General features: G+C 36.7%; 1 protein-coding gene across 1 annotated transcript in view; it reads right to left on the bottom strand.

The window, feature by feature from the left end:
* Nucleotides 1–21,295, bottom strand: part of LOC103057595 (uncharacterized) — a 78,898-nt gene that overhangs the window by 1,281 nt on the left and 56,322 nt on the right. Inside the window, exons 33-44 of the mRNA XM_088139223.1 lie at nt 20,677–20,815; nt 17,213–17,333; nt 16,520–16,629; nt 16,135–16,284; nt 15,921–15,974; nt 15,614–15,781; nt 14,045–14,197; nt 12,299–12,433; nt 10,794–10,946; nt 6,455–6,664; nt 5,428–5,548; nt 1,856–1,915 (exon numbers count right to left, since the gene is read on the bottom strand). Of these exons, the coding sequence (XP_087995349.1) occupies nt 1,856–1,915; nt 5,428–5,548; nt 6,455–6,664; nt 10,794–10,946; nt 12,299–12,433; nt 14,045–14,197; nt 15,614–15,781; nt 15,921–15,974; nt 16,135–16,284; nt 16,520–16,629; nt 17,213–17,333; nt 20,677–20,815 (1,574 nt within the window). The remainder of the gene's footprint in view (nt 1–1,855; nt 1,916–5,427; nt 5,549–6,454; nt 6,665–10,793; nt 10,947–12,298; nt 12,434–14,044; nt 14,198–15,613; nt 15,782–15,920; nt 15,975–16,134; nt 16,285–16,519; nt 16,630–17,212; nt 17,334–20,676; nt 20,816–21,295) is intronic.

Below are 21,295 nucleotides of genomic sequence, written 5' to 3'. Positions count from 1 at the left end.
CAATTGCATATCCCTTCTTGAAAGCAGACCGTTTCTTGAGCCTAATGCCAAAATCTCCACTGTATTATTATTTATAAATATTAAAAAAGGAGGAAAAGGAGAAAAAATCACTTCTAAGACTAATATTGTACATATTTAATTTTTGACTTCCCCTTTTTTCTACTCATTTGCAGTACCTATTGATGTAAACTTTAGACACCATACTGTTTTTATTTACCTTGCTGCATAATATAATATATATGGAAGCCATTCTTGCTTAAACTTAGTTCAACTTCTATTATGTATATGTACTATTACTATAATTTATACTTTTTTATATCATAAAAACAACTCAGTATCTTTTAATGTTGAGTATTAATTGTATAAGTTCAGTTATTGTCTGTCCATTCATAGATAATACCTTTTCTGAAAATAAACTTTGTTTTAAATAAAAGGATAAAAAGAAAAAGAAAATATACCATTTTCAGAACCAATAATGCTTTACTATTAAATGGTCTGGATGAAGTCCGTTTTAAAAAATCCTTTCTGTCCTTTGCAACACTTTACCTGGGTTTTTTTAAGGACTAATCTTGAGAGAGAAAATTTGAAAACAATGTAATATTACAGATTTGTATAGTGGTATCTACAGTTTCTACAGGGAAACAAATAACAAATATGTAACTTCCAAGTATTTTTTGGATTACTGTATTAAGAAAACTGCAACTTCTTTCAGTAATTTGTTTTCTTAACTTACAAGAAAGAATACAGGGACAATTCTAGAAATTTACTGTTTACATAGTTGATTTCATTTGGAAATATTTCAAGGATGAAAATTTGTGAAAACATTCTGTAGTTTTCTGCATTTTTGGAAGTGTTTTGAACTCAGTAATCTCTGACTTGAGCTCAAAACACATCCAAAATACTCAGTGTCATTTTCAGATTTGATACAAGTCATTTTGTGAAATTTTGTGCTTCAAACATTTCAAATCAAAGCATTTGGTGTACCTCTAATTCTAACAGTGTAAACAGAGCAGAGTATGCAATGATCCGATTGTACAAGACCAGCAGTATATTCTAGGCTTTGATTAATTTGTACAGCTAATCTTGCTAAGAGTTTGTTCCAATTTCTGGAATATTTCTGTGCATACCTACACAATGCTACATTGTATTCTTTGTTAATACATCCTGTTCACAGCTTTATGCAGAAGAGATGCTTATTCATTAGAATGTTCCCATAGCCAGCGTGGATGACATTTGAAGTGTGCATGAACAGCAATCTGAATAGAACACATCCATGACATCTTCTTGGCAATACTATTGAAGGGGGTTGCAACTGCTTCTGTATTTTTTGTTCCCAATTTCCAGGCCTTGGATATTCTTGACGGCGTACCATCCAAATATAAGGCCTGACCCTGTTTAGCTTTTTTGAAGTTGGTCAAAGTTACCTAGATTATCCTTCAAATTATATTATTTGCAGGATGTAGCTATAACAGTCAGAACAGCAGGCTTGACTAGAAAGTTGAAAAGCATCCTGGAAGATGAGAGATGCAAACCACTTTAATACTTTTGCCTGTCTGTCTACACACACAAACATACATATAACACATGTATGTGTCCATGTAATTACCAGAAGTCAAACTCAAACTCAGGGCTTTGTAAGCATTATTGTGGCAATGAGATTGTGTTAAATTCACAATCTATAAAAGCATAACATCCATGAACTTTATTTGCTTTTATATAATAGACTAGTAACTGCTTGATGAAGGGAGCCTACATATTTATTATTTCTATTTATATATTATTTTTTTCCTTATAGCTTTTCAAGATAATATGCTAAAGTTAAAATGAGAAATGTCAGTAGCTTAGTTCTTGTTACCTGGAAAAGAGTAAGGTTTCCTTTTGGCAATGTGTGAAAGATTAGCAGACATTCTTGTAACTGTGAAAGCAAGAACGTAAATAATCTAAGATGAATCTAAGATAAAGTATGAAAAATACAAAATATCAAAATATCTACATTTTTAAAAGATCTGAACCCATCACTTTTTGTTAGACTTGTATTCTGCTTTCAGGAACTCAAGGTGGCATGTTTAGGCAATGGTTCATCAGATTTCAAATTTGGTTAACATTCATTAAAATAGATAACATTAGATCCTTTGACATTGATTCTGTTGCTGAATGCCATACTACATCCATATAAGTGGAAATTAAATTCTCACATCATTCTCAATTCCTCAGACTCTCTTAGACAACTTTCTTACAATCCAATAACAGTATTTCAGAATAGAGGTATGCTGTAATGCAGCTGCTGCTTGATCTGTATGAAATTACCAAGCACTGGACTCCTAGCTTTAAGCATTTGTGAATGAAATGTAAACAAGAGAACCAAGACTTCATCCAGACTTCAGCAAGTAAAAACTCACTCCTGTAATGGTTTTTTTTCAGAACTTTTCTTCCAATACTACAAGTAGACAATAGTGTTGCTATCTGAGCAATCAAGAACTGGTAAAAAAAATGCTATTCACAAAGATATGATTCCTACATGGCATGGATTTGGGTAATGCTTCATTACTGAGGGGGACTTAACTGACTCATATGATGGGGGGTTAAATGTAATGCAAGTGTTTCATGGGGCCAAATAACCTGGATCCATATTTTGGAGCATTTATTTATAACATGTAAAAGATTTGTATGACCACCCATCAGAACATAATTTGGGGCAGCTCACAACAAAACTACAAAAACATTAAAACCATAAAACTAAAAATCTGGGGCCTGAGTCATCCTAGGATCCCCCAATAACCATCCGCAGACCCCGTTACTCTACCCCAGCTTTTGGGCAAACAGTGAGGTCTTGATGGCCTTCTGGAAGGCTAAAAGGGTGGGTGCCTGCCGGATCACCAGTGGGAAGGTGTTCCACAGGGTAGGGGCAGCCACAGAAAAGACACACTTCCTAGGTCCCTCTAGATGGCAGCATTTCAGGGAAAGGACCTGGAGCATGCCTATGCTATCAGATCTGGTGGGACAGGCAGATACTCTAAGGGAGATACAGTCCCATAAATCTTCCCATGCCATGTAAGGCTTTAAAGGTGATAACCAGCACCTTGAATTGTACCTAGAAGGAAACTGGGTGCCAGTGCAGCTCACACAACGGGTGTAATGTGGGCAAACCTGGGTGCACCCAACTTTGGATGTGCTACTGCATTCTGGACCAGTTGTAGCTTCTGGGTGGTCCCAGGTACAGTGTGTTGCAGTAGTCCAAACAGGAAGTGTCAGCTTTACCAGGTAGCCCAGACAGGAAACAACTAGATAAACTAATTCTACTTTATTGTAAGACTACATTAACAGAATTGTGCAAGTCTGAAAGTACACTTCTCCTGCCTTCACCTTTACAGCCTGAGAACTTAGGGAGGGTCCCTTCTGAGGCCCTTGGCCTGCCCATTATGTAGCTGTGGGCTATGCTGTTTCCTGGGCAGAATCTCTTCCCCCCCATCTCCCAAGATCTTTCCCACATACCATTACAGGAAGTTATCATGAGCAGGGCTTCCTGGTCCAAGAAAGGGCACAATTGGTGGACAAGACAAAGCTGTGCAAAATCCCCCATAGCTATGGCTGCCACCTGCTCCTTGAGCAGAAGCAGGGAGTTCAAATTACACACAAGCTCAGTCTGTTTTGCCAGGATTGTCAAAGTTAGTTTTTCCCCATCCAGACCCTCACAGCCTTCAAGCAGTCGGTTAGCACTGCAACCACATCACCTCTCCAGCCTGGGGTGATGTATAACTGGGTTTCATCAACATACTAAGGATACTGCACTCCATGCTGTCAAATGACGTCATCAGTGGTTTCATGTTGATGTTAAAGAGGAGAAGCCAGAGCCCTGAGGCACCCCACATTGCAGGGGCATAGAGTTTGACCTCTCCCCCCATACCAAATGGAACCAGCTGTGGAAAAAGTAGGATAACCACTGCAAAACAGTGGTTCCCACCCCCAGCCCCCAAAGCCGGTCCAGAAGGATATCATGGTTGATGGTATTGAAAACCACTGAGAGATCTAGGAGAGCCAGAACAGTTTCACCACCACTGTCCCGAGCCCTCCAAAGGTCATCAGCAACCAAGACCAATGCCCTCTCAGTACTGTACCCCAGACTGAAATGGGTCCAGATAATTCGCTTCCTCCAGAGCCCTCTGAAGCTAAATGCCAACCACCCTCCCAACACCCTTCCCCCAAAAGGGAAGGTTGGAGACCAGACAAAACTTGTCGAACATGGTTGGGTCTGAGGATACCCTCTTAAGAATGGGGTGCACCTCTGCCTCCTTCAAAGCAGGTGGTACCACCCCCACCCACAGAGAGGTATTAATCACCACTTGGACCCAAACACATGCCACCTCCTGGGATGCCTTAACCAACCAAGGAGGGGCATGGGTCCAGAACACAGGTGGCTGTGCTCACAGCCATGGGAACCTTGTCTACTTCCTCAGGATCAACCAGCTCAAGCTCCTCCTGGATTACAGGGCTCAGACATGGTCACTTCCAAAGGATCTGCCTAGTCAGAGTCCAAGCAAAGCTGAGCAACTATGTCTGACAGATGCTGAGATTATTCCTCACAGCACTCTGCACAGGTTTCCCAGCTCCTTCTTATCCAAGAGGGACCCGGTCACCCAAAACAGGGCTGATGGGTGGCTATCTAAGGGCAGAGAAGGAAGTATGCTTCGCTGCCCTTATTGCCACAAGGTAAATCCTGATTTAGCGTAGAGTTTGAGTCTTGAGCCACAAATAACAAATTATTGATTGAAAATGGTACAAAAAGCAAATGCAATAGAAGGGAAATTGATGATGCCTGGTTATTAGAAAAGTCCAGGATCCTGTTATTTCAACTCATATGTCAAATGTGAACTGGCCAGGTGCTATGAGAAGTTTCTGCTTTTCAGCAGTGGCATGTTAAACATACTGACTTTGAATAGGGGATAACTCCCACACTGAAGCTATCCAGTAAATATTTTCAAGGCCCATTTTAAACTTCTAATTTTGACAATACAGTATAGGATTTGTTAGCAAAACCGAGGGTGAGAGAACCTCCTCCTCCTCCTCCTCTTCCTCCTCCTCCTCTTTCATTAAAAATGGAGAGTTCTGAGGTTGGTATGGTAATTTGAGCTCCCATCTTTGAACTGTATCCTGTGCCATTGTTACTATTTTCCTCCATTGCTTTTTGCTCACTGAAGTTAATTGATGAGTACATATGAGCATGTTGGGAAATGAGAAGTACTGACATAATTCTTCCGGAAAGAGTTAGCTCCCTAGGTTCAAGGCCTTATTTCTTTAATTGCTTTCATCTTCCCTTCCTTTCCAAGACTGCAGACTCTTATTGCTTATTTTGTTTTTGTTTAGTATAATATCTGTGCAAGTTATGTCATGTGTAATTACAACCAATTATCTTTCAAACTACATTTGTACCTGCAGGGGAACGTTTCTGGGAAATTGCAGCTTCTGAGTCATAAATTTGACACTGCAGCTCACGTATCCTCTGGAAAGCGTTCAGTTTTAAATTGCGTTCCTGGGTCAGCTGGCTTCTTGTCTAAAATATATATATGTAAATAATCCCAAATTCATTTTATGATCCATATTTAGAACACTGGATGCATAAAGGAAAGAAAAGGAAATGCTTTTAACCCTAACTCAGTTAATACCAACAGCTAAACCAGAGGTGATTAATTTTAGACTGAAACAGCCATAGGACTGTTTGAGAGTAAAACAATTTCACCTGATTTATGTTGGGATTAATTTTTCTTTCCTGCTTCCAAGACAGAGCTAAATGCTAGAGCAGCCTTGTGAAAACAAGGCTTTTCTGTGTACTGTGTCTCCTTTTAATTTTTCATCCCCCTCCCCCCAGTGGCTACACAGCAGAGGCTGAAAAGCAGAGGCAGAGAAGGGTTGATAGTAACTAAGGCTCCCTGGCACTGCCCATGAGGGGGCCAATGCTAATTGCACTGCCAGATTTTTGTTTTTAAGAATTCTTCTGGCAGGAAAAACAACAACAACAGGAAGTGACAACCTTCCAGACTCCCTGTGGCGGCTTGGGAGGACTCAGAAATGGTTGTTCCCAGCTGACAAAATGATCCACAATTGTGCTCAATTATCGCAAACAGCCAAATCAATTCCCTGTGCCACCAATAATTTGGCACTTATATTTCATATCAAGTATACTAGCATCAGGACAACCCTAGTAGTTTTCAGTATATGGCTACATAAACTCAGAAAAACCATAGAAAGCAATACAATATATTAGCTACAAAATAATGGTGCCCTTATTTTGCCAGGCAGAAGAGATCTGAAGGGCGCCAGGGTATAAATGCAACCCAAACCTATAGGCGGAGGCTCTTCTGCGTGGCTCTTCCCTCTGAATAGTAAATTGGGGTCATCTTTGGCCATCTGCTAGGAACATGCATCCTTCAGTGACTCACAAAAATATTTATAAGCATACTTGTTGGATTTCTTTTTTCCTTTTTGTTTCCTGAAGCTGTCTTGTTTTAGAGGATTTTTCCAATTCTTCTGTCAGGTTCAGCAACTTCACTTCTCTCTCTCCAAGACTTTCCAACATTTTTTCCAAGTTTGCTGTCTTAATCAAATCTAGTTGCTGTCTTTTACAAAATTCTCGGTTAATTTTAAGTTCTGCTTCCTGAAGTAAGTATTCCTATATGAAAGTATCAACAAGATTTGTACAATACAGTGCTTAACCTCAAGAGGAGAGAAACTGAATTTAATAAATTTATTAATATAGACTATACTATATACACACACAATATTTTATCAAAATACATGTTTTGTAACAGCATAGCATACCCCAACTGCATAGAACATCCAGATTTAAAAACTGTGATTAAAATTGCAGGAAGAAAAATATCACTTCGTTCCAGGTCCTTAAAGACAGCAAGAAGTTAAAGTGTTTCATTTTTGTAACTTTTTTAGGAGTAACATGTAAAATGATTCCTCTCGCACATTGGAGGGAATATCATTTTAATACAAGAATCATTTAGATTGTAATGTCAGATTGCTTTTGGGAGACTTATGTAGCCTGTTCCTAATATGGGATTACACACCAAGTAGCTTGAGTATAAAGTCTAGGAACTAAATACACATGGATAAGTAAAATCACCTTGTCTGGCAGTATTTTGCTTTGAGTAATTTGTGTAATATACAGTATGTCATTTAAAACTTGCATCAATGAAACAATGATTTGTTTCTTTAAAAAGTGAATCCTGAGCAACATCACATTATAATTACACATTAACAAGCAAAATTTTAGATGGAGTACTTCCATGTCTCTTTTCCTGGGACTAAGATACTTGGAGTAGGTCCCTTTTGTGAATGGCTTTATGGTTAAGGGTTACAATGATCTTGAAGTCCAGTATGTATTGTCCTGGTCTATACATTTTTGTCATTAAGTGACTATCTATAATCTTTACCTAAATTGATAGAAATTGTGGAGTTATATAGTAAATATTCCGGGTTTACAATAAATTGGATTAAGTCAAAGATTAGGCCAAATATGAGGTTCCAAAGGTATAGGAAAATAATTAGGTTTTATATATTATCCAGAAGTTATTCAATGAGATCATTATCCCCAGGGAAATAATTCAGCTTAATCAATAAGAACATTTCTAAATGTATTATCCAGATGACTACTAAGAGATAGGAAAAAAAAGTATCTTTTAAGTTTTGGGGAGTTAATGTGAAAATGAATTTTGCATCAAGTGTGATAAATATTTTGAGAGCAATGCCTATGTTGGTTCCATTTAAATGTTTTAAACAGATTGATGTGTTAATGGTTAAATTTTTGTAGGAGGAAGAAATACCCAGGATTTTGTTAACGTTATGACTGTCTTACAGTGATTTTGATTTTCCTGATTTTAAACAGTATCATTGAACTTATTAGTTAACTTCAAATCATGTATTAGAATGGAAACAATATTGAATATTGGCTCAATATTGGCAATTTGTGGACCCTGTAGGATTTCAAAGGGAACTTGGGGTTTTCCCTGAGGACCTTTTGAGCAGTTCAGCCAAGGACATAGTCGCAGCCTGGTGGGGAGGACCTTGGACTGCATTACCCCTATGTGGCTTCTCCGTGTGTGCTGACCCCAGGATATTCTTTGGTTTTCTGGTGAACTCTGGGAAATGAAGCATCAGAAGAGATGCCTGGAGTGCCATTGAAGGATGACAAAGAGTGAATCTGATTGAACATGAGTAAGAGTCCATGGGGAGGGGCACTGTCTTCTTGGACTCATAGCTCCTGCTCAAAGAGCAGTTAACAGCTATGGCCAAGAGGGCCTTTGCACAGATTCCTGGTTTGGGAGCCCCTCCAGAAATCCTAGCTACTTCACAAATGAACAATTGCAATGCTCTCTACAGGAGGCTGTCCTTGAAGACCACTCGGAAGCTACAACTGGTCCAGAATGGAGCAGTGCAGGCTGTAATGGATATGCTGCAGTATGGCCATGTGACAACACTCTTAATGAGCTGTACTGATTACCATTCAGCTTCTGGGTGCAATTCAAGGTGCTGGTTACCACCTATAAAATCCTTCATGGCATAGGGACTGGTTGAGAGACCAGTAGTTTTTGTCCATCCTATAAGATTGGGCAGAGTGGCCATGCTCCTGGTCCTTCAATTAAACAATGTCTTCTAGCAGGACCTAGGAAGCATGTCTTCTCTGGCACGGCACCTGCCATCTAGAACAGCATCCTTCTGGAGCTCTGTACAGTTCCCACTCTGATGTTCAGAAAGTTATTGAAAAGTTGGTTATCCTCCCAGGCCTAGGGATAGAAGGGTATCGAGCCCTTGTAGAACTTGTCATTGGATATTAACTTTTTGTCTGGACATCTGTGACTTTTGATTCTCTATTATTGTTCTTGCTTTAAAGTTGTCAGCCACCTAGAGTCCTGTGGAGTCAGGTGGCCTCTAAACTGTAATATAAATAAATAAGATATTATTAACTTATATCCCCAAATTTTGGAATCTTCCAAACTGGAGAAATTTGGATATATTACACTTGGACTATGGTGAAAAAGATGATCATATACTCATAATCAACATGCTTGTAATCTAGTCTCCCATACTCTAAATGTTGTAATGAAATTTGTAAATTCTCAGCCTTTGAATCAGCTTTGTACTGACAAAGAGGCAAAACCAAACAATACGATTGGTTTAGATTCAATTCATTGTTTAAAAATTGAATTGGAAAAAAAAATGAAGAAAAGTATATACAGTAATTTTAATAGTCTGATATCTGTCTTTAAATAGGCTTAGGTGTTTTGCTTATTCATTTACTTGGTGTTTTTCTTTTTTTTCTTTTGTTCTCTAAGTAGTTTAGTATAAGGTTTTTATTTTTTCTCTTCGTCATATAGCTTTTTTAATAAAAGAAGTTAGCTTTCTTTTTTAGACTATATAGTTTTTTTATGAAATAGTAATCTAGTTACACTGTTATATTGATACTGACTTTATATATAATACCACATGCTACTAAGATTTTTTAAAATGTTCGTTGCAATGTTTGGAATTTTAATTAAAACTTCTGTCAACTCAGTCTTACTAAGCTTCAATTTTTCCCTAAATCCAGCTTTCAGTGTGAAAGCTAGCTAAAAACAATTTCTGCACATGTAGTTTTCTTTGCTTCTGGCTACCATAAACTGGAGGAGGGAGGCTGATACTTTTTCCTTGCCTGTGTTAAAGAATAAGTTAATGGTCAGACAATAAAGGATTAAAACATTGTGCTGGAGAAGAAACCTGAGAGGTGTGCATGTGCACATCAAGATGTGAGATGTTCTAAGCCAAGTTATGAAGAGATAGCAAATTATTGAATTTTTTTTTCTAATAAAATTCTTGCATTTCCTATGGGCATGGAAGAGAAGATTTGATTAGATGGACAGCTACCAGACCTTGATGAAGGACCAAAACATGATCTGTGATGCTGAGTAACCCAGCAACCAAACTGAAGTAATCCAGCATTGCTTATTCTCTCCAGAGCTGGAGAAAACAGAACTCCAAAGTTGCATCTTCAATCAGGATTTTTTTTTGAAGGGTGCTGTGACAGGATTTCCTATGCCCCTTTGGTGCTGCATAAAAGATTCCTAATTCTGTAGGAGAAGACAAGTCTCTTTGTAACATCCAGTTCTTGCTACAAAGAATCATGTGTGCTGCAACTGTGTAGTATGTTGTTAAGTGAAAGCTTTCTTATTCAAGGCACAACTGCATTCGTGTATCACTGTAGTTTAGATTGGCTTTTCCCCAAGCAAAAGCAACTTGCTAGGTTGACTACTTACTGCTTATCCCGAGGCACTATTTCTTATTTGGTATTAAGTGTCATTCCAATATCTAGCTGGGGACTGACTGTCTGTCACCTTAACAGTCAGCTTTCCCTACTACATGGGGGATTGTCAGTTATTCAGAAAGTTATGTTTCTGCTTTTATTATATCTAAAATTATCTTAGTATATGTATATCATATACATATACATCTTGTATATACAGCTCTTGTATATAAATTGAACTAGTTGGGCTTCAGAAAGATAAACACTCCTAAACTCTGCAAATAAAGGAATTTTTGAAGGTTCTTTAATACAATTTTTAAAATAATTTTTAATAAAAAATATAAATTTTAAAAAAATTTTATACAACTTTTGGGGAAATTTGTATAAGAAAAATGAAATATGTAAAAACACAGTTTAAAGATAGGGGAAATGGCATTGAATTCAGTAAAACTAATAAAAGAAGAGGATTTTGTTGGCTACATGGTGCATGTTTTATTAGGGCTTGGGCAGGTACCTGTTTCTCTAGTCGTTGCTTCAGCTTTTTATTTTCAGTCTGAGATTCTGCCAAGACTTTCCTTGCAGCCCTCAACTGTTGATTGACTAAAACTGCCTTTTCTTCTGCCATCATCTGGGATTGCAGGCACTCTTTTTTATTCTGAACAGTCTCCTGTGAAGACAAAGGATTCAACAGGATATGAGCTAGAGAATCAGAGGCTGAATTATTTATCAGGTGGTTAATTTGTCTCCTTTACTACGCATGAAAAAGTCCACACATTATTTGGTGTAGATCTTTTAAGGCTTAATAACAAACAAACAACAGACAACCCTCACCATTTTCAATTCTGACACTTAATTTCATAACATCATTGCTGCATGCATTGTTGCTTTTTATTTCACCTTTCCCCAAATAAAAAGACTATCCCCAACCTTTAAAATTTGGCCTTCTCCTAACTTAAGCAATATTATTCATGTACGCAGCCATCTTAAACTGGAAGAATATTTCTTAATGTGAGAGAAGTTAATCATTGTACAACTACAGTTAAATAGACTGTTCAGATTTATGAAGCTATGCTAAACTATGCACCCACTTGCTTATGGCTGATTGATTGATATTCCACCTCTCATTCAGGAATTCAAGGTAGCATATATAACTCTTCATTTTTCTGTACAACAATAAACCCGTGAGGTACCTTAGGATATCTTTGGGGGCTGTTGTGGCTGACTTAAGTCCATAGGAGCTCTGCTCATTTCCCCCATCACCTACTTGAGAGCAGCCTGCAGCTGGATGTTGGGGAATAGACATTTTTCCACTCCTGATGTAAGCATTAAAAATCATCTGCAGCAGAATTGGCAGAAGGAAGGGAGACAAAATTTCCCTCCCTTCTTGGCAACCTTGCTAAAGCCAATTGCTAATAACTAGAGGAAGCAACAATCTGGAGATATGTGACAGGAAGAAAATGACAATGAAGCTGTTGGCTTTCTCACTGATCCTGTAATGTAGGCATGGGCAATATTTGAGAGACTGGAGGCCAAAAAATCAGTTTCCAACCATCTGTGAGGTTCAGGAGACTAATTAATCAGGTAATGAGGTCATTCTATATTGGAAAACTTATTGCTTCCATTCCCACCCTTTGAAAAGTTGGAAAACAGGCCATACCCAGTACAAAAATGGAAAATTTAGACTATTTCTAGGGTATTTCAGAGTGAGAAATATTTCATTCCTATTTTTAATTTTGAAAGCAAAACAAAACAAGCCATTCAATTTCAGCCACACAATTTTGGGACACTGAGGGTCCACATTTGGCCTGCAGAGTTATCCACTCCTCTAATGAATATATGTGTAATTTTCAGAACCTGAATAACATCTTTGTGTGGGAGAGAGCACACATATAAGCAACACGTATATTCTGCCTTGAAGATCTGCCCATCCCCAATTTATGCTACCTAAAAGTAATGGTTTATATACTTGTTTCCTGTACCCTTATTAAAAAAACAGTAGCCTTTTTTAGGGGATCTCACCTTCTCTACTTCTCGCAATGTGGCCAAAAATTGTGCTTTTTGCATTATTTCTTTCCAGCATTTTAAGGCCTTGAATTTGCATAACAACTTCTCCAATTCGCTGTTTTCATCCCGTAGTTCCTGCAACTTCCCCTGCTAAAGAGCAAGGTTCTTTCTGTTAGCACCAATTCTTCAAAGGCCTCATAACAGCCTTTTAACACAAAAAACAGAAACTCAAGACACACTAAACTGTATGTCAGTCATCTCTCTCTGTAATACAGAAAGACAGTTTTTATGGCTATTCAGGAATGCCCAACATATCATGTATGTTGGTCATGTGAAAAACCCAAAACAATTTGGATACAAATAAATACATTAATTCAGAAGATTTTAAAGACTAATGTACAATTGAAACCAGAGGCTTTTCTTTTGGGATTAATGGACTGACAGTTAGAAAAAAGCCATGGAGCTTTGTTGACCTAAGATATATGTCAACAAATAACTGATGTCAACAGATATCAGATATCATACATGACATATGATATGTGACAACTGCAGCAAGATTACTATATGTTCAGAAGTGGAAAAGTTCAACACTACCCACAATAGAGGAATGTTTGATGAAGATGACGGAACTTGCAGAGATGGCTCAATTGACTTCCTTGATGAGAGAAATTTATGGCCGATTGGAAACCCCTTATACACTTTTTGCATGGAACAGAAAAAAATGCACTTATGACTTGTGGTTTGATAATTAGAAAAAAATTAGATAATGGAAAAAAGTGAGCTTTTTTTTATAATAATAAAATAAGAGATAACTTTGTAGTCATATTTGCTGCAAAGGAAATCAGAAGCTTCTTCTATTTTTTATCTTTTCTCTCTACACTTTTGTCTTTTTTCCTTTCTTTCTCTTTTTCTGTCTTTGTTTTCTTTATTCTGTATTAGTTTGTGTTAGTTTTATGTTCTTGTTAAAACCTTTAATAACATTTATATATAAAAAAAGGAATACCAAATCAGTGGTTTGGCTTACCATTAAATGGGCCGTACTTCTCTTTTTGCATTATAACTACGCCCACAATGACACATGTACCGAATCAGTCATAAGTTTTACTTCTTTGGTTCTGCATAAAATCTGCAATATCATCTCTTTCTTCAATTTCTGCTATATATATTTTTCGGAGCATTTGCTTTCTGATCAAATTAATAATGTGAAGAGTTCATCCATGCTACTTGAAAGATCATAAAGCATCTCCAGCTGAAATTCTATAGACATTTAATCTGGGACTAAGATTCATTGTACTCAGTAGGATGGTGCTGCTGGTGTCTCTGTAAATTATGTGATGAGCAAGTACCAGCATACAATTTATTTGCTCATCTCATGCATTTGTTTCACTCTTAAATTCATATTTATGTGCAAAGCATGAATGATGATCTACATTTAAACAATTAATAAAAGAAATAGCTTTTTTATACCCAATAATGCAATTTTTCAACAACTTTTGTCTTCAAGTCAAATCATGTTTATATTTACCTGTCCATAAAGAGTTAATAACAAGTGCTAATAAATAACTTTTGTTTAGCATTAAACTCATCAGATGCTTGCTCTTCTCCCCAATATTGCTGATACAAAAGGAAATTAGACTGAGAAAAGAAGGCCAAAGCATGTATATCAAACTGCAGCTCTCAGCTAGTTTTCTGTCTTTGGCCCTAGGTCATAATTTGTTCCTTCTATTCCTAGACATTAAGCAAATTAAAAGACTAATTTACCTGAGCCAAATGTTCTTCAAGTGCACTGTTATCTTTTGTAGATCCAAACTTTTTCTTCAAATTAATAATTTTCTCTACACCTTCTTTTCTCACCTCACTGATGATCTCTAACATGTGTTGGTTCATGCTTAGACGATATTCATCTACCTTCCCCTGCAGCCATAATCCAAAACCGAACTCTGAATGCCTCATTTCAAATAAATGAATGTTAAGGAAACAATGCAATTCTGTAAGATTTTTAAAATCTGGAAACACAAAAATAAAATCTCCCCCCCCCATTTTTAACATTATAATTTGTAAAATAAATACTGGCCATCAGCTTGGACATTTCTCCTAATCCCTACATAGTAATCAAAGACAAAAATGAGAAAATGAAATCAGTTCATTTCTAGGAGAAGCTGTTTGAAGCCATCATTCCATTAAGTCAACAACCAAATTTGATACTGCTGTTTGTTTTTACTTTATGGTGTGTGCTGGAATTCTATATGTTAGCTGAGCTCTGATGAGAAACAAAATCTAACGAATAAAAACAAGACAACGATCAGTGACATTGTGGGAGACTACATTTTTCTTTCTTTTTGCTAAATGACACCACCCTTCAGTGTGAGAATGCCCAGCCTTCAAATACTGAAACATTGAACAAAATGTCAAATCTTGGGAACCAAGGAAATGAAGCTTTTTATCATGACTTCATTGAACTAAAAATTGCCATGGAAGTTGTAGTGAAGCAGCCGTGTGTGCCAATACTTGCATTATATTTGATTCTATTCAGTAATGGTTACATTGTTGACCTATTTTCCTCCACCACACAGTATACCACTTCAAGTTTCCGATTTTTGGCCTTTAGGCTAGCTGAAATAATGCAGTGTCCTTTGGCTTGATTAGATGCTGCTGCTATTTGTAGTTTAAATGCTGAAGTATAACGATAATAGTTTTGTGTCTTTCAGAGTCTGATAAACAGTATAGGGTAGTAGAGCTTTCATTTTTCACGGAGTGACTGTTGAGGGCTTTTCTCCCTTTAGTTTTTTATTAATTCAAGAAAATTGGCAATGAACTTTTAAAGAATTGTAACTCTCAGAAAAATGCTGTGTATGTACTTATATATATGTAAGCATGCTTACCTGTTGAACAAACTGTCTTCCATCTCTAATGTTTAAATGTTACACTACCGAAATACTGTTAAGTTCATTTCCTATAAGGAAATCAGGTCCTACTTCTTCTAGCATTGAGGGAAGACTGAATGCACTACAGCAGTCTGAAAACAACTCCTAGCAGATAGTTACTCTTCTCACTGGTGAAGCTTCTACTAAAATAAAGTAGCAAGGAAGTTAAGGAATTCCACTTGCAGTGTAGGAAGTTTGAGAAGTAAGGAAAACATGGACAGAATAAACACGGCACAATGAACAGGTCGTTCTGCTGTCTTATCTTGTCTACCTGGTGCCTGATCTTTGGAGCTTAGCATTCAGGGGAATACTTGAGAAATCAGCAGATACTAAATTTCAACACCTTCCTGAATAAACACTGAAACAATGTAATAATATTACATGCCCATGTATTTCTTGTACCTACTTTTATTTGCAGACACACCAAAAATATGTTTTGTACCAATGCTTCATAATCTTCTTGCACTTCTTTTCTTATCTTCTCTTTGGTGTTGTGATCTTCTCTTTGTAGATCAGTAAGTTTGGCTCGCAGAGCTGTTATTTCCAGAATCATCTCGTGACTCAGTTTAGCTATCTATAAAAAGGGACAGAAACAACGATTTACAATTCTATTTATAAACACACTCTTTCAAAATAAATATTTGGGGAGTTAGGACATCAGGAGGCATTCCTAGAGCTCCCTGAATAAAAGTAGCAAAGTCACAGCCACTAACCTGATTCAGATCCATTTCAACAGTTCCTCTGTTGCCTTCTGTGATATGCATTTCCTGAAACAGAATGGAAATGTGCTTTTAATTAATTTTGCCTTTCAGAAATCGCCACCAAATTTTCTACTTGCTCAATACAGTAATGTGCAAACATTATTTTGTTCAAAGAAATGAAGAACCGCTTCCCCCTTTTCCCATTATAGAATCAATAGCAAAATACTTGTTCTTTTTGATAAAGTAGCTGATGTTGCTGACAGAGCAGATTTTCATAGAACATGGAGTAGGTTTCAAAGTTGCTACGTTCTCTGGCCATGATGTCACAAGCTAGAGAGGTGAGGCATTTTTCAAAGTGGTCCTTTTGAAAGATAATCTGGAAATAAAATTAGCCAGAAAATAAACCTGTTGTTTTTCCATAGACACATAGATAAATTTGTTTTCTCCTAGTGCTTCCTCCACTGTGAACCAGATGTACTGCATATTTAAAAATCCCAAGATCTACTACCTGCATCTAACATAATGATATTAATTCAGACATAGGAAAAGCTAAATCCGAAAAAAAAATCCTTGAGAACCTCTACTAGTTGGAGCTGGTGTAATATGTGTACCTCTGCATTAATTTCTTGGTGATTTTCCATTAGCCTCTGTACAAATGACTCAACTATTTCGGGCCTTGTGACAGAGAAGATTTCTTGCATGCCATGATGCTTCCAGAGTTCTGAAAGAGTGAACAAAAGATCTGCATCAGCAATATTCAAATACATGAAAGATGAACCAAACCAGCTATTACTGCTTTTTCAAAAATGGAATACTCATTATGAGGGTGAGGCTTTTTCATAAAGAACACGAAGAAATAGGTTTCCTTCGTGAAACCCTGGAGAAAATTGTTACCCTCACTCTCAGTGCTGTAATTACTGTTAGGGGAAAAAAAAAATCCATTCAGATTAACTTCCACAAATACCACATTCTTTTTTTTCTTCCTCTCTTTTCCCCATTGTCTTTGTTTCATAACGTTAAACTTGTTCCTCCAGTCAGTGGATTTTTTTTAATAAAATGTATTAGCCATGCCTATGTGCAGGGTTAGACATGCATAAGCCTTCCATTGCCAAACCCAACAAGGAAAAGGAAAATCCATTAGGAAAGAAAAACAAGAACCGTTGCCTAGCATTTGTTGAAGTACTGAAAATCAACTGTCTCTTGAGCACAGCGGCTCTCAGGAAACTCCCAGTGTACGCTTACTCCTTATTGTCAGCACAAACACTGATGGCATGTGCTGGATTTGAAGCATGTTCAGTTGTTACCTGTAGGGAGGTGTCTTTCTTCTCTTGCTTTTTCAGATAAAACCAGTGTTATTTCTCGGTTAATTTTCTTTTGTACATCATGGATCATATATATTTCTAAACTTTCCAAAAGTTTCTGAAGCTAGAATAAAAAAGCAGAAAGTCTTTCTTTTATCAGGAGCAACTAATTTGCCTTAGAGAGGACTGTGAATCCTTTAGAATTTAAAGTGAGGGTTTTTCAAGGACTACTACAACTTTTATCCATTAATATGTTTAATTAAGCAGTTAAAAACCATCCAAGTAACTAGTCAACTAAAAATATTCAAATTAATCAGAGCGCATTTTAACATTAAGGTTGATTTATTCTTAATGGAAACATCTATAAAAACTATAGGGGGCAGGTACTTTCTTCACATTCACAAAACAGAAGGAGGGTCTTCTAAGAGATCTGTATACACTGAGATCTATGTACACTATGAGAAAAGTAAGTATGTACATTGAATAAGTTAAAACTAGTTTGATTAATGACTGAGTTCTTCATCTGAATGAGAGACTTAAGGTTAAAAAAAAGTAACGTGAATATTCAAGAAACTAAGTTTTCAAACAAGGAGCATATTTGTCCCTGATGTTTGTTTGTTTTGTGCCATCGAGTCAGTTTTTGACTCCTGGTGACTGCCTGGACTAGTCCCTGAGTCTTCTTGGCAAGATTTTTGGAAGTGATTTGCCATTGCCTGCTTCCTACGGCTGAGAGAGAGGGACTGGCCCAGGATCACCCAGCTGGGTGCTTTGTACTGATAGCTATAACAGAGAATTCCTGAAGATTGAAGTAGCCTGTTATGATTCATCCCTGCCAGCTTTCTGACAAAGAAATTGTCTCAGGTTTGCACAGTCAGTGAGGTGGCAATTTGCATCCACTTCCTCATTTTTCAAACCTGATGAAAGAGACTCATCAACCGAATCTTATTTCATAACAAACTCACTAATCTTTAAGAATCATTGAGGCCTTTTACTGGGTTTTCTGCCACTGATTAACATACCTGCCTCTGACAAGCCTGTTTTTCTGCTTCCTGGCAACTGGAAAAGCACAAAGCAAACCACCATATGTTTGTGGGCAGATTATATCTTTATGGTCAAAGGGCTGCCAGGCAATATCAGATGAAATGGCCCAATAGCATATGTCTGATTTGGTCTTTATGCACTCTCCAGGGTAGGAAGGCAGAATAGGAATCAAATAAATAAACACAATTCTTCTGAAGGCTCAATACACCCAGCTCTGATGACTTTCCATCAAAAGGCAAATATATTTTTATTTACATAAACAGAAAATATTAAGCCCATATGCTAATTTCCAAATGCATTGAACCTTGTTTTAATTAATTGTTGTCCTAATAAATTTTCATTTTTTAATTTTTTTTCAAGTGTATTTTTATTAGTTTGAATAGATACACATCAAGAGGTGTAATTAAGTTCAGATTATGTTATGCAAGCAGAGGTTACCTGAACTTGCCATCAACATACACAGCAATTATGAACACATTTGCACATTTTTGTTCTGAAGAAAATGCAATATCTCTGCATGCAAGGAAGTATTAATGTTAACTTCTGTCTGTAGGAAATTATTCCATGTGTGTGTGTAAAAAAAGTGGGCGGAGCTGGGATAACATGAATCATCTGCCATGGCAAGAGTGGTTGTAAATACCAACTCTGAGCTTTAGTCTAAAATAACTATTTTAAAAATTGCTTCCAAGCCAAAAAAAATCTTGCAAAAAATTAAATAAACAAATAAAAATCACACTTTCCAGAAACCCCTGGAAAATCCACTTCCCAGCAATCAACAAATTCAGTAGTAACTCACAACATGAGGGTCTTGTTGGAATAAGATTCATATTTTCCATAGAAACTACTTTCTGCTACTCATTCCAGACTGCCTGGAATGCCCAGCCAAAGGAGTCAAGTTTTTCAGTGAGGCAAGACCAAAGAATCTTTGATCATGCAATGACCAAACATTTCCAAGAGAACCACATTCTGTTACCCATTTTGGATATGTAAGAGATCTCAGTCATGCATGTTTGAATATGTTGAAATAATGCTGAGGAGACCAAAAGTGATCAAGTCTAAAAAATGTTGATGAATAAAAGGTATAATTCTGCTGTTTAGGATTAACAAATGCTAAGAATCAATCAAGTTTCTCATGAATCATTGTCTTTTATGGGTGGGAATATTCCTATCTAATTCTGCATCTAAAATCTCATTAAAATCTCTACCTCCACCTCCACCCATAACATCATCATCATATCATCTAAATAATGAAAACACAAATGAAACATAGCAGAATAATCCAAATTATCCATAAACTATTATTACAATTCATTTTGTAGACCTGACAAATCATGTGAAGTTGTGAGATTTATAAAAAGGAAGCTTTGCCCTCTCTCAATACAATATATCACTGAATTATTTTTGTTATAGAAACTTATACTAAATAATGAAGCAAGAATACATGTACAAATTATAATAGTGTCTGTTGGGGATGGATTTGGCCTGCATGTCAGACTGCAACCTGCATGTGTTCATTACACATCTACACAATTACAGATGGCTGTCATTTAAACAGAAGTAGATACTCTCAGCCATTTCTGCTGGAGATAGATCCTGTGGTCCTTTTAAAACAAATGCGAACTTGGGAAAAGCCATTGAGAAAGGCTGATTAAGAACAGGGTCTGTTCCACCTCCACAGCAGACTCAGTATTAACATATTAGAATCTTCAAGATTCTAAATGGCAGTTTGGCTCTCTCCTTGAAAAATACCTGCAGACATAACCCATGAATGGCAATAACTGCAAAATCAAGAAAATATCAAGACAAAGTGCCTCAGTGACATACTGTAATAGCAAAATATAATGTTAATTTCTTACCTGTCTTATCTATGTCAATTTCCCTATAATGTTCTAAATTCAGTAGCTTACAAATTCATCAATGAATAAACTGAAATCCACTATATTCTGTAAGGGGAAATTATGCCAATAACTGTGTATAATGCAGTGTTGGTCTGCATATTCTGTTGGCCCTCAGATAACATCAAGAAATGATCAAGAAATGAAATGTGTTCTAAGACTTTATTATACTTGGGTTATTCGCTGACTAATTATAATATGGCATCTCGAATATCAGCTGAGAACCAGGCAGATCCAGATGCAAACCTCAAGTTAGTCATGAATCTTACTGGATGACCATGGCCTGGATCTTATCTCTGTTTAACCTGCCTCACAAAATTGACATGAAATTAAAATGGACGTATGAAAAGGGAAGATAACACTGTAAAATAATAATTGTAACACAATCATTGTTAATTATGTTTTCATATGGAAACTGAAATAAATCTCACAAGAGATAGGTTTCTTCTAATTTGTTACAAGAGATATCCTTGATATATTTTTAATAAAGAAGTGTTAATCTCTTATTTTCTTCTGTCATGTCTATTTTACCTGGTGTGTTATTACATCAGTTTTTGAAGCTTCTTTAGGTAACAGTGGACATGGATGGATGGTTCCATATTCTTCAAACTCATCCTCTATACCCCAATGTCTGGCTATGGATCCCATTGCAGCATGTAAGATTTCAGCCCTAAAAAAATATGAAGATACATTGTATATATCCACACATGGGTTCTTTTGTTAAATAACTTTTCAGTGATCTCAAACGATAGCTATATTATAAATGTCTTCTGTTCATACTGATATTTGGAAAATGGTGCCACTGATGATGAGGAAAATAATATTTCAATTTCACTAGTTAATTCAGTATCGTGTGACTAAAGCAGTGGAAGTAAGATTAAAACACAGAACTGTGGAGTTCTTGGTGCTCTCTGAGCTTGGCTGTTTGCTTGCAGAAGTTTCATTACCCAGCTAGGTAACATCATCAGTGTGACTCTACTGGAGCACCAAGAACTCCACAGTTCAACCCTAGGCTACAGATAATCTCTTCTTAGAAAATACAAAATATAAAGTAACTTCTAGATTTAATTTAATTAATTAAATTTGTTATAGCCATTCATTCTTAGCCAACGAGCTAAGACTTTTCATGGGAAAACCGCGGGGCTGTTAC

This window comes from Python bivittatus, unplaced genomic scaffold (genome assembly GCF_059951505.1).
Source record: "Python bivittatus isolate LINGU-HERP-01145 unplaced genomic scaffold, Pbiv_v1 ctg000020_np1212, whole genome shotgun sequence".
Taxonomy (NCBI): Eukaryota; Metazoa; Chordata; class Lepidosauria; order Squamata; family Pythonidae; genus Python; species Python bivittatus.
This window is presented reverse-complemented; position numbering and strand designations above follow the sequence as displayed.